Source organism: Miniopterus natalensis, chromosome 14, assembly GCF_054644295.1.
Source record: "Miniopterus natalensis isolate mMinNat1 chromosome 14, mMinNat1.hap1, whole genome shotgun sequence".
Lineage (NCBI taxonomy): Eukaryota > Metazoa > Chordata > Mammalia > Chiroptera > Miniopteridae > Miniopterus > Miniopterus natalensis.
This window is the reverse complement of record NC_142094.1, coordinates 56,231,570-56,259,521: the sequence shown is the minus strand read 5'-3', so window position 1 is coordinate 56,259,521 and position 27,952 is coordinate 56,231,570. Positions and strand designations below refer to the sequence as shown.

Sequence of the window (27,952 nt, the reverse complement as noted above, 5' to 3'; positions counted from 1 at the left end):
TTGGGTCTGGGAAGCTGCCTCTCAGAACCCTGGATCTCTGATGTTTTCGGAGCTTCTCCTTCCTCAGCCCCTCCAAGTCCTTGTTTGACTCCCCTCTCCCCTTAAACTGACACCCAGACACAAAAGAAATTAATCCGAACAGTGGGAGCTCTTAGAGCCTGGGGATAGGTCCTGGAGCTATTAACCTGGCTTGTCCTAAGGTGCAGTTCCTTCCCACATACTGGTATAGACTGTGCCACCCTCTCCCCAACTCAGACTGACAAACCAGTGCTCCTGGTGCGCCCCACTGTCTCCCCAGCCCAGCCCACCCCATGTCTTCCCTGCGTGTCCACCTCGGGGGAGGGGGCGTCCCCTGAGCTTGTCCCTGCCTCTTCCAGGTTCACCATGGAGCCCTTCCACCCGCTCCTGCTAGTGGGTTTTAGCTGGCCGCTTGCCGAGGCTTTCACGGTCAACGAGACCACCCCAGCAGACAGCAACTGGACCTCCACGACCTCAGGTAAGGACCGGCTGCCTCCTCCCAGCTGCCCTCACAGCCCGCAAGCTCACAGGGCTTCCAGAGAGATGGCAGGAGGGAGGAGGGAGGAGGGAGGAGGGAGGAGGGAGAGGGAGGGTGGCTGGTCTCGGTGGCGTGTGCTTTGAGCGCTGGGCGCCTATGAAGCCCAGCTGGCCGGGAAAGCCAAGCTCAGTGTTCAGGAGGCAGTGAATGTAACCTGTGCTGAGAGCGGGCGACAGGCGCAGTGGGAGGCAAGAGACCCCACTGTGGGAGCCCATTCAAACCACCCCCAACCATGAGCAAACACTGACAGCCAATCTGGGATATTTAAATACCCACAAAACAGTTGAGGTTAATTAAGAAAGTGGTGTCGCCCAGCTGGGTTGTGGCTCAGCGGTTGAGCATCGACCTAGGATCTAGGAGATCAAGATTCAATTCCCCGTCAGGGCACATGCCCAGGTTTCGGGCTCGATCCCCAGCAGGGGGCGTGCAGGAGGCAGCCGATCCATGACTCTCATCATTGATGTTTCTCTCTCTCCTTCTCCCTTCCTCTCTCTGAAATCAATATATATTTTTTTTAAAAAAGAAAGTATTGTCAATATTTTAGACAAGATATTGGTATAGGGGTTAGGTTTTTAAAAATAAGAGTCCTTACTTTTTAGAGACACTTGTTATTTACAAATGATACGATGTCTAGGAGTGACTTGAAAAAGTAAGTGGGGGCTGGAGGTGAGCCCCCTGACAAAGGCCCCCAGGGGTGGGCTGTCTGTGGCCCAGGTGTCCCTCTGAAGCTCCCAGGCAGACCTGCATCCCCAGCCAGGGCCACCTGCCCTTGGAGTTGAGAACTGGCCGGTCGGTCACTGTCAAGGAAGAAGCTGAGCCCGGCAGCCTGACCCCTGTGCAGTGCAGAAACGGGCACGTCCGGGGCAGCAGAAGCCTCAGGCCAGAGGGGCTCCCCAGGGAAGCTCTGCAGCAGGTGGTGCCCGGCTAGGGGCTGGGTAGATGCTCTCGGGCGCTGGCCTGGCGTCACACTGGCCTTTAGCTGCAACGTGGCCTGTGAGAGCCACTAGCCAGAAGGGGGAGGCATTGGCACATCCTGGAAAGAGGCTGTTTCCGAGGCTGGCCAGGTTTTTGGTGGCTGGGGCCACCCCCTCATCACCGACCAAGTGTCCTCGGTGTACTGCTACATCTAACACTCACTCAAGTCGGTACAAGTTTGTCATTCGCTAGAAACAGATGCACCGGCCACCTGCAGGGTGCCAGGGTGCTAGAGGGTTGGATCATCACCTGCTCCCAGGAGCTTACACCCAGGGGGTGAGATGCAGGTGCCGACTGGGCTGTATTGTCCCAGAAGGGCTGGTGGGGGCAAGCTGTGCGGTGCAGCCTGGTGCTGGGAACCGTCCCTGCCCGGACCCCCTTCCCCGCCATGCCAGGCCTTGCCCACGCTCAGGTCCCGACGGCCCCGCTTCCACCCGCAGGCCCCCCCGCGCCCGGCGCGCAGCCCCTGCTGGCCTGGCTGCTGCTGCCCGCGCTGCTCCTCCTCTTCCTGCCGCTGGCTGCCTGCTTCTTCAGGTAGGAGTGTCCCTCCCGCGGGGACTGGCCCGGCCCGGTCGGATGAGGAAATGAGCGCCCACGAGGCGCGGCGACGACGCGCGGGGCGGGCTGCGGCGGGCGGCGGGCGGCGGGCAGAGGGACGCGGGCGGCGGCCGCGGCGGGACCATGAGCAGCAGGAACAGCTTCTCGCGGCTCACCTGGTGGGTGCTGGGGGCCGAGTCCTTCCGGGGCTCGGGGCTCGGGGCTCGGGGCTGGGCCACCGCCCTGCGCTGGAACCTAACGCTCTGTCCCCCAGGTTCAGGAAGCAGAGGAAGGCCACGGTCAGCGCCAGCGACAAGAAGATACCCAACGGGATCCTCGAGGAGCAAGGTACGAGCGAGCGCCGGGGCTCAGGCCGCGGCCGGCCTCCCTCCCCGCGCGGAGCGCGCCCCTTCCCCGCCCAGAGCGCTCCCCCTTCCCGGCACGGAGCGCTCCCCCTTCCCGGCACGGAGCGCTCCCACTCCCCACCCAGAGCGCTCCCCCTTCCCGGCACGGAGCGCTCCCACTCCCCACCCAGAGCGCTCCCCCTTCCCGGCACGGAGCGCTCCCACTCCCCACCCAGAGCGCGCCCCTCCCGGCACAGAGCGCGCCCGCTCTCCGCCCGGAGCGCTCCCCTCCCCGCCCCGGAGCGCGCCCGCTCCCCGCTCCCCGCACGGAGCGCTCCCCTCCCCGCAGGGAGCGCGCCCCCTCCCCACCCAGAGCGCGCCCCTCCCAGCACAGAGCGCGCCCGCTCCCGGCACGGAGCGTGCCCCTCCCCCGCCCAGAGCGCGCCCCCTCCCCGCACCGAACGCACCCCCTCCCCGTGCAGAGCGCGCGCTCTCCCCGACGTTGAGTCCCCTCCGCTAGCGCGACGCTACCTGCGGAAATGCTAAAACTTACAGCCTTAGAACTTCGCCATTTCAAAACTTATCTCCTTTTCTCTCCGGTGTGACACCTTTGAAACGCGTGGGTTTGTGGCTTTTTTGAGACTGTTCACGTCCTGTCTCCGGGGCCTGACGTGCAGTTGTCAGTGAGTCCTCTGCAACCTCCCGGAGCCCTGGCCGTGCGCCTGGGGGGTCAGAGCGCAGGCCCCGCACCCGAAGGGTCCACCGGGGGCTTGATCCGGGCCGAGGGCACGTCCTGAGCTCCTGCGGGAGGCGACCAGCTCTGGGACCCAGCACCCGGGTGTTTAACAGGGAGGGTCCGAGTCCTGGGGGCATTTCCAACCTCAGCGACCTTCTCAGTCCAGTTCCTAATTGAAAACGCTACTTAGACGCGCACTGCAGACTTTCAAAATTTTTGGTTCCCATCAGTGACTAGAGCTTCCTTCCGTCAACTGGTGGTGGAAGGTTCTGTGTTTTGGGCAACAAAGGTGCTGTCTGTGGGGCTTCAAAAGGAATTGCTAAAGCGACCCCCACCCCTCCCATCGTGACCCCCAATACTGACAGGAAAACCCACAGCAGAGGCCTGGCCTGCTTGCAGGAGGCAGTTTTGCAGCGCCCAGCATGGGACTCTTGGTAGAATATAATGTGGCCTCCGGTGCCACTTTCCTGACCCCCCCTTCAGGGCCCCAGGGCCTAAATGGGAGGGGAGGGTGCGGCTTGTGGGGCAGCAGGCTCCTGCTGATTCCTGAGTTTGCTGCAGGTAGGAGCCCTGGGGGCAGAGCTCGGCTGGGCCTCAGCACAGTTCCGCTGCAGGTATGGACAGGCCCTTGTGCAAGCGAGAGGGCGAAGTTATCGGGCTCACCTGTCAAGAATACGCCCCCAGAAAAAGGACACCCCAGTGGTCTCTTGTTTCACTCTGAATTATGGGGCCCTTTGTCCGGGACTCCCTTGCCACCCATCACTCCTCTCCTTTTTAATGCCTCCTGCCTCACCCACCACTTCCCTTCAAAAAACCAAAAACAGAAACAGGAATGGTTTTCTCTTGGAGCTCTTGGGGTTTGACTAACTGGACTGTGTGTTGACAGACAACACTGAGAAGACTCATGGCCTTACCGATTCCCAGTCTGTCCGGAGCTTACAGCCAGAAACCTAGGACTACCCTTCTCCTGCCAAACCTGGGGACACCTGGAGAGGGAGGGGGGCTGCCTCAGTCTTTCATGGAAGGAGCGGGGGCTGGAGGGAAGGGAGGCGGGTGAGTGGACGGGTGGGTGAGCTGGGCTGATATGGCGGTTGTGGTCGATGAGAGCGGGTAATGGGGACTCCCGTCCCTTACAGATGATGCAGATGTACTATAGGACATGACCTATAGACCTATAGGGCCCGGGCCGTGGGATCTGAGAGGAACAGTGCCCCCTCCAACTGTCATTCCTGGAATGCGGTCGGTCAGTCTGGTTAGTGAATCACGCAATGGCCCATGTTTCTTTTGATCCCACAGAGCAGCAAAGAGTGATGCTTCTCAGCAGGTCCCCCTCGGGGCCCAAGAAGTACTTTCCCATCCCCGTGGGGCACTTGGAGGAGGAGATCCGCGTCCGGTCAGCGGATGACTGCAAGAGGTTCCGCGAGGAGTTCAACGTGAGTGGGGCGGCCCCTCTGTGTCCTGGTCATGTGGTCGGGAATGGGAAGCACAGGGTTCTATTTAAGGTTAATATCCATCCCAAAGGCTCAAAACTCCTGCGTCCATTATGACACTGTCCCCCAGAAATGGGGGTCGTTCGTGGGAGGCCGGGTTCCCACTGCAGTGCCTGCCCCTTACTGCACTCAGTCCTCATTTATGGGATGCAACGTGACATGGAGTGAGATGCTCGTGAGTCTCCTTCTAGCTCTCAGGGCCATGCTGGGAAACTAGGGGTGGCAGACAGACCGTTGTCTCGGTGACGTGGAAGACCAGGCCGGAGAGACCACAGTATGAGTCTTTCTTATTGACAGCCGTGGATATTAACCAATGTCCCCCCAACAGATGTAATTAAAAAAAAAAAAAAGCCACAGAGCTTCCAAGAACTCAAGCATCTAACTGTGGTGGGAACTGTGCCTTCTCTTGACCCCCGTCACAGGGCCAATTAAACTCTGTGGGGACCCCCTTGAGGGACAGCTCTGCCCTCGGTAGCTCTTGGGTGTCTGTCTGAGTCAGTGTGACCTGAGTCCCTGCTTGTTTTCTCCTGCTACTGCTTCTTGGATGAATTACCTCCGTGAGCTTAGCAATGACAACAGCTAAGATGGGTGTAAGCTGGTGCGGGCCCCACAGTAGCAAACTGATTCTACTCTCTCCACCAGAAACACAAATACATTAAGGACACCTCTTCTTGCATTAAATTTTTTATGTAATATTCTATGAATTGTGAACCAGATAGATAGATGGATAGATGGATAGGCAGATGGATGGATGGATGGATGGATGGATGGATGGATGGATGGATAGATGTAGAGATGGTCAGGGAGACAGACAGATGCTGGAAAGTGTTGTCTTGGGTTTTTCTCGTCAGTGTCTATCCCTTGAGTTTTGTGTTCTGTGGCTTCCACATTTTGTACATGGCCTCAGGCTGCGTGTTGAGAGTGAGATTGGATGGGTTCCCAGCAGGGGGACTGACTCACCCAGGCTCTGCCTGTTGGGCCCTGGCCCTGGCGCATGGGTCAGTGTCCGGGAAGCCAGCCTCCGTCACGGAGGGTTGTGCAGTTGTTGCATCGAAAGCCAGTGTGCACCCGACTGCAGATGCGTGACTCTCCACACGGGAGCCACAGGAGGGCAAGGAAGGCGAGGGCGCATTTCGATGCACTTTGCTTATTTTTTAGCACAAGTCTCGTCTGCATTTATCTTGCTTCCTTTTAATTGTTTCCATATGTGTCCCCATTTTGGAGAAATTAGGTCATATTGAAAGACAGCCCTAAGCATTATTGTTTTGCAATCCTGGAGACTGATAAGAGAAGTTAGTTCTGCATTTTCAAAATAACTCTCCAAGTTCCTAGTGACAAGACTCCTCCCCTCCTTGTCGCATTTCCCCTGGCTCCGTGTTTCCCCCTGTCAAGACTGGAGGAGGGCGCTGAGTCACCGCCGCAGGCTCTGCCCCATCCCGGGACGTGCAGCTCTGGAGGAGCAGGGCTGGGTATGGAGTCAGGCAGATGAGCCCCTTGCCCCGGGCGCAGAATTCAGGGAGGCACCAAAGCACTCAGTCGTCAGGATAAGAAACATTTTAATGAGACATTTACAAATATCAAAATGCATGCCAGCAGTCCATGCAGAACGAAACAGCACACTTGTAAGTCACGACAGGATTGCTCTGACGGATGTTTCCTGTGGCTCCAGGCTCCAGTGTGGCCTGTCACCGCACCTCGCTGACCACGTCCTTACTTACAAGTTTAATATTTTGGTTATTATGGATTTTTCGCATTTATTTCGATTTTTTAAAATGTGGCATTTGCATATTATTTTATTTTGAATCCCTAGGTTTGGGGGTACCCCTTTCAATTTTGCACTCTCCTGGCCCCCGCCCCTGCCACCGGGTAGCTTCCAATGGAGCCCTTCTGCTTAGCGACAGGCAGGTAGAGATATGGCAGAGGGGGAGAGTGCTGGACTTGAGTCCACCGATGTGGGACCTGGTCCTGGCTCCAGGGAACCCTGAACAGGCTGTTTGTTACTCTGTGGACCCCAGTTTGCTCTCCTCTCAAGTGAGGGACAGCCGTGTCCTAAGCCACATCTGTGCCTGATCCCTCTGCTAAGAGCAGCGGAGCCGCCAGCACCAGCCCCCTCTTGGCCCGCTGATGGATAAGCTTGGGGTGGGCTCTCACCCCTCGCTGCCCTGAGCGTCTCTCCCAAAAGCTGGGAAGGGGAGGCGGCTGAGCCTGAGAGTAGTGGATCCCGGTGCGTCTGGACATTTGTGTGCCGCTGATGGAGCTGAGCTGAACTGCGTGAGGACAGTGAGGGTGGGCGCCGTGGCCCAGTTCAGTGGGCGGGCGGAGGCGGGGGGCGGGGGGCGCAGCTGTCTGGGCACCTGCCGGGTCCGCCTCTTTCCAGCCTAGAGGGCTGGGGCAGTTTACTGAGTCTCTGCCTCAGTTTTCTCTCTGGGAAATGAGGGTGCTCCCCGCCCCATAGGGTTTTCGTACATAACCTGTAAAAGAGGTACGAGGCGTGCCCAGCTCGGCCCAGTGTGCACAAGAGGTGCCTGGAGCTGCTATCCTTTTTATGACAACTTCCCGACTTGCGGTCTCTGCCCCCCAATGGCAAAATGCTGTCGCTGTCCAAGCAAAGGCTATTTAGGCCCAGATTAAATCCCTGTAGGTGAGTGCCCTCCGGGCCAGAACGCCCTTTCCAGACAGGTTCTGCCCAGAGCCTCTGTCCCGGCAGGGGCCTGGGCCTGACCCAGCCATCATGTTGTAGAAGGCACAGGGGAGGTGCCACCAGGAGAGGCCCCAGCACAGGACACGAGCCAGCACTGTCCCCTGGGCTCGCTGGAACAGCCCACATATGGCTCCTTGTCTGTTTTTCTCAATTTGTTGCTGTTCTGCCCAGCACCGTGAGTGAACACACACTGGCTCACGTGCACATTCATGGAAATGAAATCTCACCTCAAACAAAACAAACCAACCCTCTCCCCCAACTACATGATCGGACAGTTAATCACAAGGTGTTATTGACCAGTTGCTGCGTGCATGGCTCACGCTTGGCACTGCGGGTGACCTGGCTCCGGGCAGAGCCTCCCGCGCTCTCCGGGTTCCCCTGCGCCCTCGGAGCCGCAGGCGATGGGCGGCCCGGCAGGCCGAGGGCAGGGCAGAGTGCCGGCTGCTCCGTGTGGGCGGGTGGGTGTTCCCCTGGCTTGGACCCAGGTATGTGTTAGGTGCCCTGAGCATTTTGTTTCTCTCACCCTGAGTGGCGCTCTGTGCTGCCCACGGAGCTGTGCTGTCACTCTGTCTCCATCTGGGGCAGATGCCGGGCCACACCGCTGGGGCATCAGAGCCCCGTCCATCCTGGCCACTCAGGCCCCTCCTGCCATCCCCACGCACCGTACAGTAACCGCCTTACCTTCCAAGGAAGGCGGAGGCTTCTCCTGGCTTTTTTTCCATCTTAATTTATACTTTTTAATGGACTATTTTTAGAGTAGTTTTAGGTTACAGAAAAATTGGCCAGGAGGTATCAAGTTCTGACACGCAGGTGTGCTACATTTGTTACAGTTGATGAGCCAATAGTGATCTGTTACAGCTGATGAGCTGATAGTGACTTGTTACAATTGATGAGGTGACAGGTGGTTGGGTCAGAGCCCTGTTTCCCAGGAAAGCTGAGATAACTCCGAGCTCGGATTTGTCACGTTTAGTGCTAACTCTGCATTTTCTTCCAGTCGTTGCCATCTGGACACATACAAGGAACATTTGAACAGGCCAATAAAGAAGAAAACAGAGAAAAAAACAGATATCCCAACATCCTTCCCAGTAAGATTTCATTTTTTTTGCATGGTTGGTGGCATTTTGACTAAACTGCGAATTCCCTTGCAGCTGCCCATGACAGTGCTTGTCCGAGCGGAGTGACAGTTGGTGCTTGGAGCCCCTGTCAGCGCCTGGCCTGTAGGTGCCTGTCTGCTGCTGGACACTGGCAGCCTGCGATGGCGAGGGTCTGGCTGCTGAGCCTGTGTTTAATGAGACCTGGGCTGCCCAGGGGCCAAGAGGGGGCCTGCACTGGGGGGCAGGGCCCCTCCTACCGAATCCATTCCTGAGCCCCAGCCAGGGCAGCTGGTGGCCCTGGGCATCTCCCCTTCTTGGACTCAGCTCTCAGCCACCAGCAGAAATGACAAATGAGAAATCTGTAGGGCTTTGGCAACGTTGTGGGAAAGCTTCCTTCCAGTAAACCCGATTTTACCCCAGCAGCTAAAGATTGCCAGGGCTGGAGAGTGTGAGCTCGAGAGGGTGCAGGGCCAACTGGGGAGTTGACAGATTTGTCCAGGGGCGTCAGTGGCCAGGCCATGCTCCTGGGGTGGCCTTCACAGCCAGCCTCGCTGCCAAGACAAACCCCCAGAGTTCCAGCGGCCTTGGTGAAAGCTGGCCCGGGAGGGTTGCCATGTCCTTCCTTCAGCCTGGAGCCCTCTTATCACCTGTGCCCATCAGGCTGACAGTGTGGCAGTCTCGAGGACTCCACTGAGTTCAGGTTTGCACCCTGACCCTGAGGCCTTCCCCAGTCCAGGAACCTCCCTTCTCAGCAGCCCCTCAGTGGATTGAGGAGCCAGCCTGTGCCATGGCTTCAGCGTGTTGGCTCTGGGTTGCATTTTTCAGGTTAGAAGTGAGTCCACGTACATCCTCTGTAGGTGAGAGAAGCTGTGGTCAGGTGACTTGTGTGATCTCTGGATTTTCAGCTCCTGGGAGAAATAGTTCTTTCCCATTTCGCATGCATCTGATTTATGGTTTTGCAGAGCCCCCCTGACCCTATGATCCAACTAAGACTAGAGAAATTAACCAAATGTCTTTCATCCCACGGGTATTTGTGGAGGAGGCCAGGGAGCCCCAGGGGGTGGGGTCAGGTGGCTGCTGTGCCCCCCGGGGCTGAGCCGGGAGGGTGGCTGGGACCAGGGTTGCTTCTGGACACACCTTACAGGGGGTGTTGAGAGGCTTTGCTGCTAGACTAGGTGTGGGTGCAAGAGAAGAGCAGAGAGGTAAGTGGTGGGGCTGGGTCGGCCTAGAAGAGGAAAACCTGGTGGGAGGTTGGGATCTTTGGAATAATCATGTCAAATAAAAACCGAGATATTTGGAAGTTAGTAACTATGATTAGTATAGTTAGCTTAATTAATTAGTTTAATTCATGTATTGATCAATGGAATATAGGTATGTGTTGGGGACCTACTCCGGGCCAGCCACCTTCCTAGGTTCCTGACCTACATTTCTTAATCGCTAAGCCCTCTGTCCTTTAAAGGCAATATTTACGTTGCTAATTAAGAGTATTTTCGGTGGGACTTTAATGAGAGCAGATCTCATGGCCAGGTGTGGGAATTACCTGCACCCCCAGGCAGCCCCTCCTCCTCTCCGATGTGAGGGCCCAGGATGGAGGCCGCACCTCCTCTGAGGGTCACCAACCAGGCAAAGCAGGGCCTGCCTCCTGCCCGTCGTCGGGAAGCTGTGTTCTCCGGCGTGTACTGCGGAAGGAGGTTGGCCTTCGCTGTAGGTGTGAAATGTGACAGGCACAGAGCAGGCTTTTCTGACATCTCCGTAAGTTCTCTCTCCCCACCCAGGTGAGGGCCCTACCCCAGCCCCTCCCAGCCCAGGAGCACCTCCCCAGTGAAAATCCGGGGTGCTGGCAGTCACCAACGGCCAGGGGACTCTGCCGGGACGTGACGCATTTCACATTGGTGGACGTTGGGTTACGGGATGGTGGCATGGGCACACTCAAGATGTACCCTGGAGATGGCCAGCTGGGTGGCATCTGGCCTTTGCCATCAGCATAACACAGGCTGAATGAGGGGGTATATGATTTATCTGATGTTGGCCAAAGCTGCCCCGGGCCCTGCTGGGGGCTAGGACAGGAGTGGGCTGGACCAGGGGACTTTGTGCAGGGGACCGAGAGACCCCACTCTTACACATGGTGGGATCAGCAGGCAGGAAGAGGGGCTGGGTCCCAACTCCCACAGCCTCAGGCACCTTCCCCCAAGTCCAGATTGGCTGTAAAGGGCAGGGCGGGGGAGGGGAGACACACCAGGCTCCCTGGCTGGTGACCAGAATGTCCTATTTTCTGGGAAGACGCCTACCAGCTGATAAATTTAGGAAATAGTGTTTTGAAAGTGAAGTGTGACTTTTTGGAATAAAAATACAGGAAGCTCTTAGAAATGGGAAGATCTAAATCTCACCAGAAGTCTATTTAAAACCTCTGCGCTCCATAGCGTTTGTCACAGTGTAAATTCTTCTCGTGATTTTTAACCAGCTGCATGCCCATGCTCTGCCTCTGGGTGGTCAGCCCCTGGGCACGAGGATCTCATGGCCAAGTCCATGCAGGCTGTGAGTCTTGGGTCAGACACCCTGGCCACCCCGCGTGGGCCGTGACTGTCTGGCCCGGCGATACGAGGTCCACACAGTGGGTGTCTGAGGCCAGCAGCCACCTTCCAGGTGGATGGGGGGCAGCAGCCCTCACCCGGGTGCCTGCCCCAGGTGCCCACCACAGACACAGCCCCTCGGTGAGTTTCAGCCCTGTGACCCGAGGAGGGGACAGAGCAGGGGCAAAGACACAGAATTATTCTATAATCAGTGCCATAAATACAGACAAAGTGGCCGCCGCATGCCGCGTTCTGGGCCAGCGCAGCCGGGATGGGCCAGGCAGCTGGGTGTGTCTCCTCCCGGAGGCCAGCGCTGGCCCAGCCACCGGACGGGGCGGCCACGGCGCTCTCAGGGCCATGAGTCGCCTCCTCTCCTCTGAGATCAGAGAAAGGACAGGATGAGAACCCTGCCCGGCTCACACTCCTGTCCCTGCTGACTGCTAACCCAGCTCCAGGTGCTTAACAACCTTGCGAAGGCGAAACCCCGAGGGCGGGGGTGACAAAGACCCGCACAAGTCATAGAGGGGCAGGTTGAAGCCTCCCCGGAGTGTGCGACATACACACAAACCCCAGAAGCACACCCACCCTCCCCCCACTCACACACAATTTACATGCACACTCACAGACACCACACACACCACTCACACACAGCCCGCACACTCACACACTCACACGGAGCACTCCCGGCCAGCCTCCCTCTGGAAAACTGCTTGCACCCCAGGAGGAGTCTTCCAGCAGGTGGCCCATCAGGCCCAGGTCTGTGCGAGTCCTGCACCTTCCTTTCTGGGGCAGGCCCGAAGCATGAGAATTGGGGCCTGCAGTCCGGAGCCCCAGACCCAAATGTCCGCCTGTCCAGAGGTACAGCAGTCGGCCCCCCGGGAAGCCTGGGAGAGTGGACCTCAAAAGTTCTCCTACGTGCATCTACACGTGTCAGTACTGGGCGCCGCGGGGGCTCAGAGGGCACGGCTGCGCACAGTAGGGCCCCCACAGTGCGCCGCCCTGTCTCTGCGGCAGGGGCAGCCCACTCTGCACGCGGAGGTTCTTCCCGCCGGGCTCGCCCCCCGCGGCCGCCGTGGAAGGCCCGGTTCCGTGCTTCGCAGAGCTGAATACTGTCGATGGGAGACCTGTGTGGCGGGGGTGAGTTCCTCCTCTTGATGCCAGTTTTTTTTATAAACAGATGATCATTCCAGAGTGATTCTGAGCCAAGTGGACGGAACCCCCTGTTCGGACTACATCAATGCCTCCTACATAGATGTAAGTGCTCTGTTTTCCCGTCGCCCGGCTCGGTGCCACGTGCACACCTGGGCCATTTGGGGGCTGAGTGGCCACTTTCTTCTCTGGGTCCGGGAATGTAAATTGTCACCATCTTCCGGCCAGTCTGGCCACAGCACAGGGAGCGTCCACTTTTTTGAATTAGTGTCTGTGTTGCATTTTCAAGAAACATAAGCACCAAGGATATTCTTTACAGCTTTGTTTGTATTACTGACAAAATAGAACAGGAGGGACCAGTTAAATAAATAAATAGTAAAACAATACACACTGGATTATTACAAATCCATTTTAATTGGGCCTTAAAAGGTCATTTAATATAAATTAGAAAATTATCATAAAAATATAAGAGAATTTGTATGTGTAAACCAATTAAATATATGTAAGTGTCTGTGTGTCTGCCCATGGGTGAGTCTCAGAAGATATTCACAGGAGAAAAAGGCCAGAGAGGGACATGTGAAAATAGCCTGTGTCGTTCCTGGAGTTACTGGTGAATTTTCTTCTCACTTTTGTGTGTGTGTTTTCCAAATGTTTCCCGATGAATAGGTATTGCTTTCCTAACAACAATAAAAGAGTCTTTTTCAGCAGAGATAATTTTGAAAACTTATAAATCTGATTTTATTCTTTCTAGTTTTCTGAATTATTCTGTACATTCTTTATAATTTTGAAAAATTATAAATCTGATTGTATTCTTCTAGGGTTACAAGGAGAAGAATAAATTCATAGCAGCTCAAGGTAAGCTTGTTATGGCTCCTTCTCATCACAGACTCAGACACACACCCGCACACGCACTCACACACACGTTCACCCACACACGCGTTCACCCACCCATACACACACACACAAACTCACATTCACACACACACATTCACACATACAGTCACACACACACACAAACTCGCACGCACCTGCACACTCACACTCACACCACATCCGGGTGTGACATTCTGAGACTGTGGAGCACTGAGTGGCCACAAACCGTTTGGACCTGGAGCTGCAGACCCAGCTCTCGCTTTTATACATCACTGCCTGTGACTGTCACCTAAACCGCATCCAGGGACCCAGCTCTCTGAGGATTTCCCAGCTCCAGGCCGGATGGGGTGGGGAGGCTGGGGGCCTGCTGGTCCCTCCCAGCTCCTCAGGTGCTGGAATCCTGGGGGGGCATGAGCTGGACCCACCAGCCCTTTTGTGCCTCAGAGAATCGGGGAGCAAGAGGTGCAGGGCTGCGGCCAGGGTGCCCAGGGCTGGGCTCCTCCGCGACTTTGTGAGCCTGACGGGCATTCTCTCTGTAGGCCCTAAACAGGAAACAGTTAACGACTTCTGGAGGATGATCTGGGAACAGAGGTCAGCGACCATTGTCATGTTGACGAACCTGAAGGAAAGGAAAGAGGTGAGCAACGGGGTCCCTGACTCAGAACTTTCCTCTGCTGCTGATGCTGGGGGGGGGGGGGGGGTTGGGCGGGGAGGGGGCAGGAGCGGGGAGGGGGCAGGAGCGGGTTACCACTTCCTCTTTCCTAGTTCCCTCCCTTCTTATCACCGCAGAAGAAAATACAAACCGCCCCTGGCTCACAGCATTTTTATTTTGAAATAAATTCCCTGTGTTCCAAGGAACTGTTGACATAAGACGCGTCCAAATCCGTAGAGACGTTTTATGAGTTTATTTGAGCCAAACTGACAACAATTGCCAGGAAGCAAAATCTCAACGGATTGAGAAAATGCTCCTGAGAATGGCAGTTTTACAGCTTATTTTATACATCAGGATCCAAAAGAGGAGACTTGAGGTTCCGAGAAATCCATTGGTGACAGGCTAGGAAGGCGGGAGAAAGCAAAGCGGGGGAACCTCTGGGATTAACTAAATAGTAAAATGGAGAGACACGTGCTTTCTTGACATTGGTGGGTACAGGGTAGTTAATAATTAATGTCTACAGCACATAGAGGTGGTTGGTGTTCAGGGGACAAGATAGCAATGAGGGGTCCCTGCTCTCGTGCTCTGGTGGGAGGTCGTGCCCTGAGGGGTCTGGAAAAGGGTATCACCCTGACCTTCCAAAGGTCTATTACCTTAGATGCAAAAAGACAACAGACTCGCTCAGTTAGGGTCAAGATCGGCCTTTGTCAAGGAAGCCAGCAGCCTTCGGGGTGACCACCCCCCATGACCCGCTTTTAGTTAGGAATTTATTTGTTGGTCTTATGCAGTCACTTTCATCTCTGGGCTATGGGTCCACTCTGCTGGCCTCCCCGAGCTCGTGCGAGTTAGTATGTGTCCCTCTTTCACCCACGCACTGTGTTCTAGACTATGAGGCGAGGATGGAAGCGTTTTCTCTTTTCAGCCCAGGTCACCCCCAGCCGGCTGGGCAGCTCTAACCCCATGATGGGGACAGCGGGTTTTAGCTTTTGATTTTTAGTACGTTGAGCATGTCATGTGGGCCTCAGACTATAAATAAAAATGACTTCCTGCTGATTAGCCAGACTAATAAGTTATCATCCTGAGTTATCATTCTAATATATTTCATTAGCTCTAATTCATAAAGTAACGTGCATTATAAGAACTCGAAACCTCTTTAAAGAAGAAAGTTAAACAGATTTGTTTCCTACAGTGACCAATGCCAGCACGTGCCCCCAGGGCAGGCACCGTCCTGTGTAGGGTGTGCAGACCCGCCTCCTGCGTTTTATATTCCACTGGGAGGGGCCGGCACCAAACAGAAAGCAGACAAATGTAGGCTGTCCAGAGGTGGCATAAGAGATAGTGGAGAATGAAGGACATTGTGGTGTCCGGAAAGGCCACCACCTGGGTGGAGGGCCTGGCGGGCTGAGGCCTGGGTTGTGCCCCAGGCACGGCCCTGGGTGCAGAAATGCAGGGGCATTTTCCTGCCTCTGAGCCTTCCCTTTAGCCAGAGGGTCCCAGACCCTGGAGAGGAAACCAGAACCCAGCTGATTCCGTTCCTGGGGCTGAAGGAGGGGAGGGTGGAGGCGGAGCAGCCCCACTGGGCTCTCTGCCAGGACACCAGCAGGAGAATTCACCTGGGGGGTGATGCTGGGGCCGGATCTCAAGGACTGGAGGGGATTTTACCAAATCCAGCCAGAGAGAAGCATCGAGGGGCAGGACGATGTGTTTGTGAAACCAGGAGCAGCCTCCTGCTCCACCCCCCACCCCCCTTGTCCGCGCCAGGACGTAAAGTCGAGACACGAATGGAAGAGCTGGGCTTGGGCGCCAGGGCAGGCTGAAGTGGGGAGCACTGCGGGCCTTCGGGGTTGGAGGAGGGGGGTTGTCTTTTAGGAAGTGAGCTCACTGACCATAATGAAGGCAGAACTGGGAGCTGGAGGGAGACTTGTTAGAGGCGGGGAGACTGGTCTAGCATGTTCTAGCCTGAGGGCCGGAGGAAAGGTGGTGGGAGCAGGCTGAAGGAAGGTCCCGTCTGGTGGGACACGTGAGTCCAGGCACGGGGCCCAGAGGTGCTGACCTCTGCTTTTGCCTGTCCTCTGTCACTCACTGGCATGGGACCAGCTGTCCTGTCCCCAGCCGAGCCCAGGCAGCTTGGCTAAGGCTCCAGGAAGGGCTGCCCTTTGAGATGGAAGTTTAGCTGGAGCTCAGGGTGGGAGGCCAGGCAACAGGCAAGGCCGCCCAAGAGGCATTGAAGCCGCCCCAGGTCCACTGTCGCTGAAGGCCACAGGAAGTAGCCTCCGGCCACCGTTTCTGGTCATGGTCGTTTGGGGGGTTTTGTTTTGTTTTGTTTTTGTAGAAGTGGTGACAGGGCTGGGGAGGGCCTCTCTTCTCCGTGTGAGTTCTGCCCAGGCCATCCTCTGTCTTGGAGAGAGTGACAGGATGAGGCTGGGGATGCCCAGGGACGCTTCACTGGAGGGGCCCGTGCTCAGCATCTGAGCAGATGCTGTAGCAGGACCTGCCCTAGAAAAGGAGACGACCAGGAGCCTGGAGTCCCTGGGTCCCTGGGACCAGCCAACACTGGGACCAGCCTTGCTGGTGGGGGGGGGGGGTTGTTACAAACATGAAACACACTGAGACCAGTGCAGAAGCAGGGGAGCCCCAGAACATGCCCCCGCCACCCCGGCAGTCATCCTGTGCCTGTCACTTGGCATTTCCCTCTGATGTCACTCTGCTGCCTCCTCCTGCATTTTCCATCTCTGTCACTCGAGCAGGCCTGCCGCTGTGTCTCCGTGTCACTGTTTCACATGAAATCATTTCTCAATCCGGTTCCCTTTTTCTCTGTTGCTCACACTCTGCTGTGGTCGCCCGGCTTCAACGCCCCTGCTGAGCGTTGTGAAACGCAGCTGCTCTGTCATCTCAGGCCCGGATGTGGAGGCGGGACAGTGTCCCTGTGGACAGAGAGGCCCAGGGCGTGCAGACCCCACACACCGAGCCCGCAGGGCCACAGAAACAGCCTGGGCCCGAGGGGCCACCTTTCAGGGCCAGACGTTCAGGAGGGTCTCACGGGGCCCAGGAGGCTGAGACTGGCCCAAACCAGGGCCTCTGGGGCTTTGCTCCTCCTGGGGCCGCTTCAGGGACACCCAGGGCTGGGCGGAGGAGCGGAAGTTGTCCCGTGGGTGTAAACACCAGGACGCCTTCTGAGTTGGACAGTGGTTAATTCTTGTGACGGCCTCCCAGCGGCACCACCCGTGGTCGTTTCCTGGACAAGCCGTCTGGCGTGTAGGTGGCTGCTCCTCCCGAGATGGTGCCGAGCAGGCCGCCCGCCGCCCCCGGGTCCTGCTGCTCAGGAGGGCTGGCGGCTGGCTGGGTGCTGGGCGCCCCGGGCCGCGCCCTCTGGGTGCTGGTGTTGGGCCCGTTGCTGTGGGGAGGGAGGGAAGGGGCAGAAACGGCCTCTCTGTAGCAGTGTGCCCGTGCCCGTGCCCTGCCCCTGCCCGTGCCCGTGCCAGCCCGTCTTCGCTGGAGAAACGAGCATGAGGCGGCCACAGCTCCTCGCCCTCAGCGGTGGGCTGGCGGCGGGCGGCTGGCGTGGCGCAAGTGACATTCATCCTCAGTGAGCTGAGCCTGACAGGACCACCTGCCACACCCAGCGGGGACTGTTTGGGGGACACACGGGGCTGGGGGCGAGCCCCGTGGATGGGGGCCACTTTTTTAAAAATATATTTTTTATTTATTTATTTTTTAATTTTTAATTCTCACTTGAGTGGGGATATTTTTTGCCATTGATTTCAGAGAGAGTGGAAGGGTCGGGGGAGAGAGAGAGGGAGAGAGAAACATCGATGTGACAGACACAGGGAGTCCACACCCGACTGGGGTCGGGGATTGAACCCCAGCCCGTGTATATGCCCTGGACCAGGAATCGCACCTGGGACCCTCGGTGCTCAGGCCGACGCTCTAACCACTGAGCACGCCGGCCAGGGCATGGCGGCTGCTTTGGTCATGTTCCCGGCCCTGCAGGGCTCGGGCTCGGCAAGACGGTTCCAAAACCCAGAGCTTAGTGACTGGATGAACGCGTGAGTCGTTGGTGTTAGACTCGGGCCCCAGTTACAGGCTCAGGGCTGCCTGAAGCAGCCGTGTGGCCTCAGCTTCCCCATTTCTAAGCAGACACGTCCCCTGCTCTTTCCCAGCTGCCGTTTAACATCCCCAGGAAGCTACCGGTCTATTCCCCACAGATCCTGGGGGCAGGGACTGGACGGGGGAAGGGCCACATGCCCAGTGAAGTCTGGGCGACAGAGGGAAGGTACTTGCCTGTCAGTGGCACCCGGGTACAGGTCATTGGCCTGGGCAGGTGTGGGCACTGCAAGCGCGCGAGCATCTGAGAGATGAATGCCTGGGCCGGCCATGGCCATGAAGGAGCCCTCAGGCCCCCGTGCTCTTGGTTCCCTGCAGGAGAAGTGCTTTCAGTACTGGCCGGACCAGGGCTGCTGGACCTACGGCCACGTCCGGGTGAGCGTGGAGGACTGCGTGGCGCTGGTGGACTACACCGTGCGCAAGTTCTGCATCCAGTCGGTAAGCACCCGAGGTGCGGGCGTGCGGAGAGGCAGCCCTCACGCTCCACGCGGGAAGGCGGGAGCAAGCAGGTCTTGGTTCATAGCAGGAAGAGCTTCCCCCCAGCTCAGCCCCCGTCCCCAGCTTTGCTTCCCATTCCCTAGCATTGCTGAGTGGGGGCTGGGGCCAGAGGATGTGCCAGGTGGGGACAGGGACAGGGATGGGACAGGTGTCAGGGGACCGAGGGTGAGTCCCCAGCGGAGGACCAGAGGCAGGAGCCCACAAGTCCTCACACAGGCTGCTCCTGGCTCCCAGGGGCCACTCCTGGGGGAGGGCGTGAGTGAGTCGGAGGGGGCGGGGGCGGGGTCCCCCTTAGTAGCGGTGCCGTTTCACACACTGGGATCTCGAGGCAGGGTTTTCTTCAGCAGTTTCAGAAGCACAAGGACGTCCGAAACGTCCTCATTGTTCTCCACACTCCTTGCTGCTCCTTGCCCACCCCAGGGTTCCCAGGTGGTTTCAGCAGAGGCCTGTGTGTGTGGAGGGCGGGTGAGATAGAGGCGCAGGAGACGAACGCAGAGGCCGGGCTGGCAGGACGGCCGGTGGATGCGGGCGAGCACAGGTCGCAAGAGGAGTCAGGTGTCCAGACGCCACAGCACAAAGTGGGAAGGAGATGGGCTTTGTCACTCTCACTGTCCCTGCCTCCCTCCCTCCCAGACACCGCCCCCAGATACACACACACACAGTGCACATGCGTGTACACATGCACACATGCACGTGAACACACAGATGCACACATATGCATGCATGTACAAACTCACGTGTGCACACGTACAGAAACACCCCAAGGAAAGAGAGTAGCCACCCTGCCATCTGTGGGGTCCCCGAGCCCTGGACTGGCTTTAGGGATGGGGGGTGGGGACGGCCGTCTCACACACACCTGTGCCTCTGCAGCAGCTCCCCGATGGCTGCAAAGCCCCGCGGCTCGTGTGCCAGCTGCACTTCACCAGCTGGCCCGACTTTGGGGTGCCCTTCACCCCCATTGGGATGCTCAAGTTCCTGAAGAAAGTGAAGACGCTCAACCCCACGCACGCCGGGCCCATCGTGGTCCACTGTAGGTATGTCTGGACCTCGCGTAGCCACGTGGGAGGACTCAGCCCCGCATCCACCAACATCAGGGTGACATGGGCAGGCGGGGTGATGTGAACGCCAGCCACAGTCACTGGGCAGCAGCCCAGGGAACCCCCACCCATTCCGTGACAGCACAGCCCTGTCTTCAGTGGCACGTGAGGGGGACCCCAGTATCTAAGACAAGCCGAGAGGCCTGGGTTGATAGTGGGAGTGGGAGTAGGACTGGCAGGTCCCCTTGGCCTCCCCCCTTCAGGGCCCCCAGGGACCCTGAGTCACCCCAGGAAGAGATAAAGACCACATTCCTACAGGGAGCCCCCCAGAGTCTTTCTGGAGGAGCACACGAGGCTGGGGGTTGGAAGGTGTGCCCCCTGGCACAGGGAGCGAATGGCGGCCAGGAGAGCCAGGCTGCCACCCAGGCCGCCCCTGCCGCGTCCCTTCACCCCCCTCAGCCTTGGTTCCCTGGGCTGCCTGGTCTATAACGGGAAGGCCAGCCTTGGAGGGGCCTGGGACACGAATCTGGGGGTGCGCTTTGCCCCACTGTAAGCAGTGGCTGCTGCTGGGGTCATTCCTTAGGTTCTAGGAGGGGCTGCAGGGAGTCTGGGCCATTGGGGTTTATCTGTGAACGTTTGTTGGGCATATCTGTACCCGCTGAGGCCTGGGTCTGGGGAGGCAAACGTGGACGGCTGGCACTGTCTGGGGGAGGTCCAGACGAGACCAAGACGGGGAAGCTGTCGTGGGGAAGGCAGGGACGATGGTGGGAGGGAAGGAAACCCAAACCCGGAATCAAGTCAGGGCAGCTTCCCGAGGGAGGAGCTGGCTCCGCAGAGACCCTAAGCTGAAGTCCTGGCGGAGGGTTAGGATGCCAGAGAGCTGACTGGTACCTCGCAGCGGCATGACCTTGGCTCAGGGGCCACCGGATCCAGCCTGAAAGGCCGTATCTCGTGTGACAATTTTTTTTTAAATATATTTTTATTAATTTTTAGAGAGAGGAAGGGAGAAGAGAGAGAGAGAAACATCAGTGAGAGAGAAACATCATTGCTAGGCCGCCTCCTGCACGCCCCCTACTGGGGATGAGCCTACAACCCGGGCATGTGCCCTGACCGGGACTCAAACCCATGACCTCTTGGTTCCTGGGTGGACGCTCCTACTATGCCGGCCGGGCATAGTATGGCAATTTTTTAAAAAGCCAATTGCGCAAGTTGTAACGAGAAGACAACACTTGGTAATACGGGAAGAATCCGTACAGCCTCACGCAAGGCTTAGCTGCTGCAGCTGCTCTTTTTGAGAAGCCTTTTAACAGTCTCTGGGGCTTTTACTCCGCGTGCGGCGCCCTCTGGCGGCCTCGGCATAGACTCGCCCAAGCGAGGCGGGTGGAATGGGAGGTGCCCGTCTCCCGGTGAGGGGTCGGCGGGACCCCGTCCTGGTGTGCGGCCCTGGTGTGCGGGCGTGCTTTGGGGCCCTGCCATTTGCTTCGGGGGGTGGGGGTGGGGGTGGGGGGTGGAATCCGCCTCACGGCGTGGCATCTTCCTGTGTCCCCGCAGCGCTGGCGTGGGCCGGACCGGGACCTTCATCGTCATCGACGCCATGATGGACATGATGCACGCCGAGCAGAAGGTGGACGTCTTCGAGTTCGTGGCCAGAATCCGCAATCAGCGCCCTCAGATGGTCCAGACGGATGTGAGTCACCTCCCCAGGCCCAGGCCCAGCGCCCGCCCCCGTCCTGGCCTCAGCTTCGCAAGGCAGACCCAGCCGCCTCTGCAGCCCTGCGTAGCTGTCCCCGAGGGTGTGTGGGCGACGGCTGTGCTCGGTAATGTGGCTGTTACATGATCTTTCTCAAGGCCATAAGCGGTCACTGTAATGGTCACTTTTGCCCCCAAACCTCCCCCGCGCCTGGAGCTGTGAGCCCTGAGCGGGTGCCAGGGCTGCAGGGCGCACTCCAGGCCCCCCTGCTGTCCCCGCAGGTGCAGTACACGTTCATCTACCAGGCCTTGCTGGAGTACTACCTCTATGGGGACACGGAGCTGGATGTGGCCTCCCTGGAGAAGCACCTGCAGACGCTGCAGGGCGCCACCACCCACTTCGACAAGATCGGGCTGGAGGAGGAGTTCAGGGTGAGCGCCCCCAGCTCCAAAAGAAGGCAGGACGGCTAATAGGAAGAAGCTGCTTCCCGTGGCGTCCCCGCTGGTGGACCCTAGAGAAGGCCGGGGCTGGCCCTCAGTGACCTGCCCGGAAGGGACTGTGTGGACTCTCAGAGCTCAGCAGCATCCCAAGCCGGGCGGGGGAGGGTGTCTTGCACACACGTTTATTTCCCGACCCAGGGGAGGTCTGGAGATGGAGGCAGGTCCTGGTGCCTTGTATTAGGAAGCTGAGGCTGTGCCCAAGAGTGTCACGTTTTAACCGTGTGGTCGTGTCCTTTTGTGACGGCAGAAATTGACGAACGTCCGGATCATGAAGGAGAACATGAGGACAGGCAACCTGCCAGCAAACATGAAGAAGGCCAGGGTCATCCAGATCATCCCGTGTAAGGCAGCCCCGGGCCTGGGGTGTAACCCCACAGGGCGGGGCGGGGCGGGGCTGGGCCCTGGGCCTTCAATTCCTGAAGGTTCACTTACCACCCAGCTCTGTAAACCAGAGTCAAGGGCAGGGCACCCCCTGGGCCAAGGGCTGCTCCCCAGGAAGAGAACACCCACCTGTGCAGGTGTGAGTGACCCTGACAGGCCTGGGTTTGTCAGGGGGCAGCGGGTGACAGGGGCCCAGAGCTGGGAGAGGGAGGACTTCCCGGCAGCAGAGGGCTGTTTCAAGCATGACTCAGGGCCTCCCGGTTCTGCATTTCATTGAATCCTCCCCTAAGCCTGGGCGAGGCCTGGCACCCCCGTTACACAGAGCAGGAGTCCTGGCCCGGGCCTGCAGCAGAACTTGGAGGAGCTCAGCTGAGACCTTCCGGGTCTTGGGTGAGGGCAGGCCAAGGAAGGGACCACAGTGATCAGAGGAGCCATGGAGGGTGGGGCCCGTCTTGTGCAAAGGGAGAGCCTCACTCCAGACACCTCCCCGAAGGGCCAACAGCCCAGGACACCAGCAAGGTCTAGACAGACTTGCTCCGGAGGCCGCACTGTGCGCAGAAAGTGCATAGGGACTGTCCAGGTGAAGATTTCCCAGCCTCAGATTCGCGTCCTGGTGGCCGTGATGTCCCTGGCTGGCTTCCCTGGGTCGCCTTCCTGCCCACATTCCTGTTACCCTTTAAACGCAGTGTTTGTCATGCTCATAGTTTGGTATGAATGATCGCAATTCACGGCAGATGACAACCATACCTGAATTATTTTCAGAGCTTTCCTGACAGCACACCCCCTCCCTGGGCCACTTTAATCCACCTGTTTTATAAAGTAAACCTCCTGCCAGGTGACTTTGTTAGTAAGTTTTATGTTTCGGGAGCTTGCAGCGACGCAGGAAAGCCCGCAGGGCAGGACGGGCTGTGTTGCTAACCCAAGGGACACGCTGCCTTGCAGATGACTTCAATCGCGTGATCCTGTCCATGAAGCGGGGCCAGGAGTACACGGACTACATCAACGCGTCCTTCATCGACGTAAGTCCGAGGCCCTGGCTGCGAGGGCGAGGGAGACCCACCCTCACGCACCCTGATCAGCTCCTGGCTCCGTCAGAAAGGCGCCACCTGCCTGCAGAAACCCAGGCCTTCTTCGCATTAGTTATTTGCTTAGAAAAAGTGAAGGAGGAGCTTTGGAAATGAAGGCGACAGCTCGCTGCCAAGCGACTCAGTATTTCCCGTCCTGCTTTTCTTATTAATTATTATTATTATTTAATACTCACCCGGGGATATTTTTTCCATTGCTTTTTTCAGAGGGGGTGGAAGGGAGAGAGCGAGAGAAACATCGACGTGAGAGAGACACATCGATCGGTTGCCCCCCGCACGTGCCCTGATATCGGGGCCGGGGATAGAACTTGCGACCCGGGTACGTGCCCTTGTCTGGAATCGAACCCAGGACCCTTCAGTCCTCAGGCCAATGCTCCAACCACTGAGCCAAGCCGATGAGGGCCATTCTGCTGTTAACACGTAGCGATTTTTCTTTCGCGTCTCTGTCACCGCCGGTTGTGCATCGGTGCTCCTGCGCGCGCCCTCCCTCCCCCCGTCCCCGCGTGGTTTCTGCGGCACATTCCTGCAGGACGCCGCGATGCAGGGTCACAGCCAGGTCTGTGTGAGGACTCCTGTTTGCAGATGAGAAAACTCTGCCAAAGGTCTCTGGGGCCCTAGTGGAGGAACTGGGATTTGAACCACTTCCTCCAACTCTGCACCCAGGGCTCTCTGCACCGCGTGATGCCAACCGAACCGTAACACATGGCAGCCTGTCAGAATCAGAGCCACCAGGTGCTTTCCCAGGTGGTCGGCAGGCAGGCGAGTGGCAGTGCGTAATCGCCTTTCAGAGGTGATGGGTGACAAGGGGTCCAGTCCTCAGAGAAGCGGGCGTCCTGACCTGTCTCCCGTGTGCGCTGCCCGCTGCGGGCCTGGCCCTGCCCTGGAACCCGGGGAGTGTTTTCTCTCTCCCGGCCCCAGCTGTGCCGAAGCCCAAGGTCCTGTGGTGGGACCGAGGGAGGAAGTCAGCCTGTGACCTCTGCTCCATTCGCAGGGCTACCGACAGAAGGACTATTTCATCGCCACGCAGGGGCCCCTGGCGCACACGGTGGAGGACTTCTGGAGGATGGTCTGGGAGTGGAAATGCCACACCATCGTGATGCTGACGGAGGTCCAGGAGCGAGAGCAGGTGAGGGGCCGCCCAGCCCGGCCCCCAGGGGCGGTTTGCACACACTGGGTCCTCCCCACCCCGTGTGACAGGTCCGTCGTTGCAGACGTCCCACCTGCTGTCAGGTGGGGAGGTTCAGCCACAGCTACTGAGGTTGGAGCTGCAAAGGGTCTCATTTCACTCTCTCTTTCTTTCTTGTAACCATAACTACCCACCAGCTTTTGTTCTATGGTTTTATTTAACCTGCCTTGAGATTTCATTTTGTGTTTGCCACAAATACAAATCTGATCACAGCCTGTTGGAGAACAAGACACATATTCAGTTTTTCCAAGACATAAAGGTGTAGGTATTGATGAGCGCGCCTAACTGACTCCCCCTGGCCAAGCTGAGTGAGTTCGGTGTTTCCATTGTCCCAGAGATCCACCCATGGCCTTCTCGGATTAGGTATTTATTTAATAACATAATAAGGACTCGCAAACCCACCATCCAACTGAAAACCCCAACTTTTGCCAATAACGTACATCTACCTAGGTGCTCCCCCAAGATGTAACCACTCCCCCAAATTTGCGTTTTGATTTCTTTGCTTTTAAAAGACAGCTTTATTGAGATATAATTTGCATACCATACAATTCATCTTTTTAAGGGATACAGGCCAGTGGTTTTTAGTATATTCACAGAGTTACAACCATCACCACTCTCTAATTCCAGATCACTTTCATCACCCCAGAAAGAATCCCCAAACCCATGAACCATCACCCCCCATTCATCCCTCTCCATCGCCCCTGCCACCACAGATCTGCTTTCTGACTCTATGGATTTGCCTGTTCTGGGCGATTCACGTAAATGGAATCACAGCGTGTCTTTTGTGATTGACTCCTTTCACTTAGTCTAATGTCTTCAAGGTTCAGCCGTGTGGTGGTGTGAATGAGCTCTTCATTCCCTTTTATTGACAAATATTATTCCATTGTACGGCTGGACAACCTCTGGTTTAACCTTTCCTCAGCTGATGGACATTTGAGCTGTTTCTACTCTGGGGCTCATATGAGTCTCGTTATGAACATTCATGTCCAGGTTCTCACCTGAGTTCCTGCTTTCATTTCTCTTGAGTAGATACCCAGGTGGAACTGCTGGGCCGTATCATCACTCTGTATCGTAACTCATATGATTTACCATTTTGAGGACCTGCCAGGCTGTTCTCTGAAGGAGCTCCTCCAGTTTACACTGTGCAAGGTCTCCAGGTTCTCCCCATCCTTGCCAACACTTATTATTGTCTGTCTTTTTTATTAAAGCCATCCCAGTGGAAATGTACTTTGCTTAGAAAAAAAAAAGCATTCCTATCATATATGTGTGTGTCTGAAGAGACTGCTGATGCATTTTGCTTGCTTTTTGCTGTATATAAAAGGCGTCATCTCAGTATGTGTTCTTCTGGGACTTGCTGTTTCCACTCAGAGTTACACTTTGCTGTTTCTCTGTGTTGATGCCTAAAGCTGTCCTCATTAATCCTTTCATTATGTTCCACTGCACCAGCCATACACCTGGCGCTTCACGTATCCCTCTCCCTCTGTGAGCGCTGGGGTTGGTTCATTTTGTCATTTTACAAGTAGGGCTGCGGGCACACCCTTGTACATGTGTGCTGCACAGGGAGTGATGTGCCAGAGAGCCAGCATGTGCATCGGAGAGTGTGAGCAAGTTTGCATCTGCAAGGCCGTCCCTAATTGCTCCCCTAAGTGGTTGTGGTTTGTGGACACTGGACACTGGCAATTCTGAGGGATTTCGTTTGTCCACACGCCCCATGTTGTCAGGCAGCCTCACTTTTGATCACCGGAAAGGGTAAACATCATCTCTTTGTGGCTTCGGTTTGTCTCTCTGACTCCCATGAGGCCGAGCCTCACCTCTTATATTTATTTTTATTTTTTATTTTTATTTTTTTAAAATACATCTTTATTGATTTCAGAGAGAGGAAAGGAAGGGGAGAGAGAGAGATAGAAACATCAATAATGAGAGAGTCATTGATTGGCTGCCTAGACTGCAACCCGGGCATGTGCCCTGACCGGGAATCGAACCCCGATCTCCTGGATCCTAGGTCGATGCTCAACCACTGAGCCGTGCCCGGCTGGGCTCGCCTCTTATATTTAGAGATGGCTTGGTTCCCCAGTACAAGGTTCCTGTTCATGCCTTTTACCCATTTTTCTAGCTGACTATTTCCCCTTTTTTGTTTCATAGGATTTTTTACACATTCTTTGTACTAACTCTTGTGGCTTTATGTATGAAAGTACCTTGTGGCAGCTGATGGCCTGCCCTTTCCATTCTCTTAGTGCTGCTTGCTGGGGACGTGAAGTTGATTTCATTGTCATCGGACGCTGCAATCTTTCATGTCGTGATTGGTTAGCTCTTTGGGGTCTTATTTGTTAAATCGTTCTGCTTCTCAGGTTTTCACAGTTTTGTTTTTGCCTTTAAGCCCTAACCTGTCAGGTTTGTTTTTATGAAGGTTCAAGCAGCCACGTATGTCGTGTAGTTGTCCACTGCTGGCTCCAGCAGGGGACGGACATTCCTATCAGGCCTGGTTGGCTGTGTGTCAGGAATCTAGGTCAATGCAAAACCAGTTTTTCAAGCTCCACTTATCAGATAATCTCTCCTTTCTGTCCGGTCCCTTCCATCCTGTGTCAAAGTTCCAAATACACACATCTATTCTGTCCCCTTGCTCAGTAGGCATTAATGGGCCTTCGTATTCGTATTTGTGTCATTTTCTTGGTCCGACAAAATATGTTAAACCATTTGAGAGCAATTGGGTATCATATAGTTAAAACTGCAGGCAGCAAATTATTTATTAAGAGACTAAAAATTGAATTTTTTATCTCCCAAGGACAAATGCTACCAGTATTGGCCAACAGAGGGCTCAGTGACTCACGGAGACTTAACCATCGAAATAAAGAGCGACGCCCTTTCGGAAGCCATCAGTGTTCGAGACTTCCTGGTCACGTTCAATCAGGTGCGGCTGCCGTGGCGGTCGGAGCCGTGGCCGGGCACACGCAGCCGCCCCTCCGGCCGGCTCACCTTGTTCCTCCAGCCCTTCCCGGAGCCCCACGCTGGCATCAGAGCTCAGTGTGCTGAATAGGGGGCTGTGTTATCAAGGAGCAGAAATCCTGTAAAATTCAGACCTCCACGGTCGCCTGCCTCCTTGCTGGGGGACAGGGATGACGGGGCAGAGTGGCCGACCCCAAGAGGCGCCCTGCCGCCCACTCTCCACTCAGGAGGGATGACAGTGACCGGGGTCAGGAGGAGTAAAGGGGACAGATGAAGCCACAGAGGCCTCTCCAGGACTTTCTGCCAGGAGCCTTTTCAGAGTCCCTGACCGTCCCGGTCCCCGCGGGGTCCTGGGTTCTGCTTCTTGGCCAAGAAGGGGAATTCTGTAGGTCAGTCATAAGTAAGGTGACTCACCCATGGGACTTGGTTCTGAGCTCAGACAGCACAGCAGAGACCCTGCTTGCCCAAAGATATTTTCCACCCGTGCCAGTCTCAGAACCACCCAGAAACTAGACCCACGAACCGCTCATCTCCAGCCGTGACGGGTCACATGGAGTCCTCGCCTCTTAAGAAAGAGAGTTTCGGCCGCTCAAGCAGAGCTGCCAGGGGCATGGTAAAGGGACTCCAGGGATGTCCTCTGCACGTCTTTCTTCCCACTCGGAAGGAAGCAATGCCAGCTGTCCTTAGGGTAACCACAGTCAACAACAGCCTGTCTTTAGTGTGACCACAGTCGACAACAGGCCGGCCAGGAGCTGCCAAAGCCCCCACAGAGCTCTAAGTCTTGTCCTGAGTCCCCGGGAGGGTGGGCGGCCCAGGGGCCTGTTCCCAGGCAGAGAAGGGTGGGGGACCCA

General features: G+C 56.7%; 1 protein-coding gene across 1 annotated transcript in view; it reads left to right on the top strand.

Moving 5' to 3' along the window:
- The first annotated feature begins 384 nt into the window (after positions 1-384).
- The window catches only part of PTPRE (protein tyrosine phosphatase receptor type E), a 30,864-nt gene continuing 3,296 nt past the window's right edge, over positions 385-27,952 (top strand). Inside the window, exons 1-16 of the mRNA XM_087824090.1 lie at positions 385-496; positions 1,972-2,065; positions 2,343-2,416; positions 4,445-4,581; positions 8,334-8,424; positions 12,181-12,257; positions 12,971-13,007; positions 13,565-13,662; positions 18,100-18,219; positions 19,150-19,313; positions 20,868-21,003; positions 21,288-21,437; positions 21,754-21,847; positions 22,830-22,906; positions 23,964-24,098; positions 26,941-27,066. Of these exons, the coding sequence (XP_087680216.1) occupies positions 385-496; positions 1,972-2,065; positions 2,343-2,416; positions 4,445-4,581; positions 8,334-8,424; positions 12,181-12,257; positions 12,971-13,007; positions 13,565-13,662; positions 18,100-18,219; positions 19,150-19,313; positions 20,868-21,003; positions 21,288-21,437; positions 21,754-21,847; positions 22,830-22,906; positions 23,964-24,098; positions 26,941-27,066 (1,722 nt within the window). The remainder of the gene's footprint in view (positions 497-1,971; positions 2,066-2,342; positions 2,417-4,444; positions 4,582-8,333; positions 8,425-12,180; positions 12,258-12,970; positions 13,008-13,564; positions 13,663-18,099; positions 18,220-19,149; positions 19,314-20,867; positions 21,004-21,287; positions 21,438-21,753; positions 21,848-22,829; positions 22,907-23,963; positions 24,099-26,940; positions 27,067-27,952) is intronic.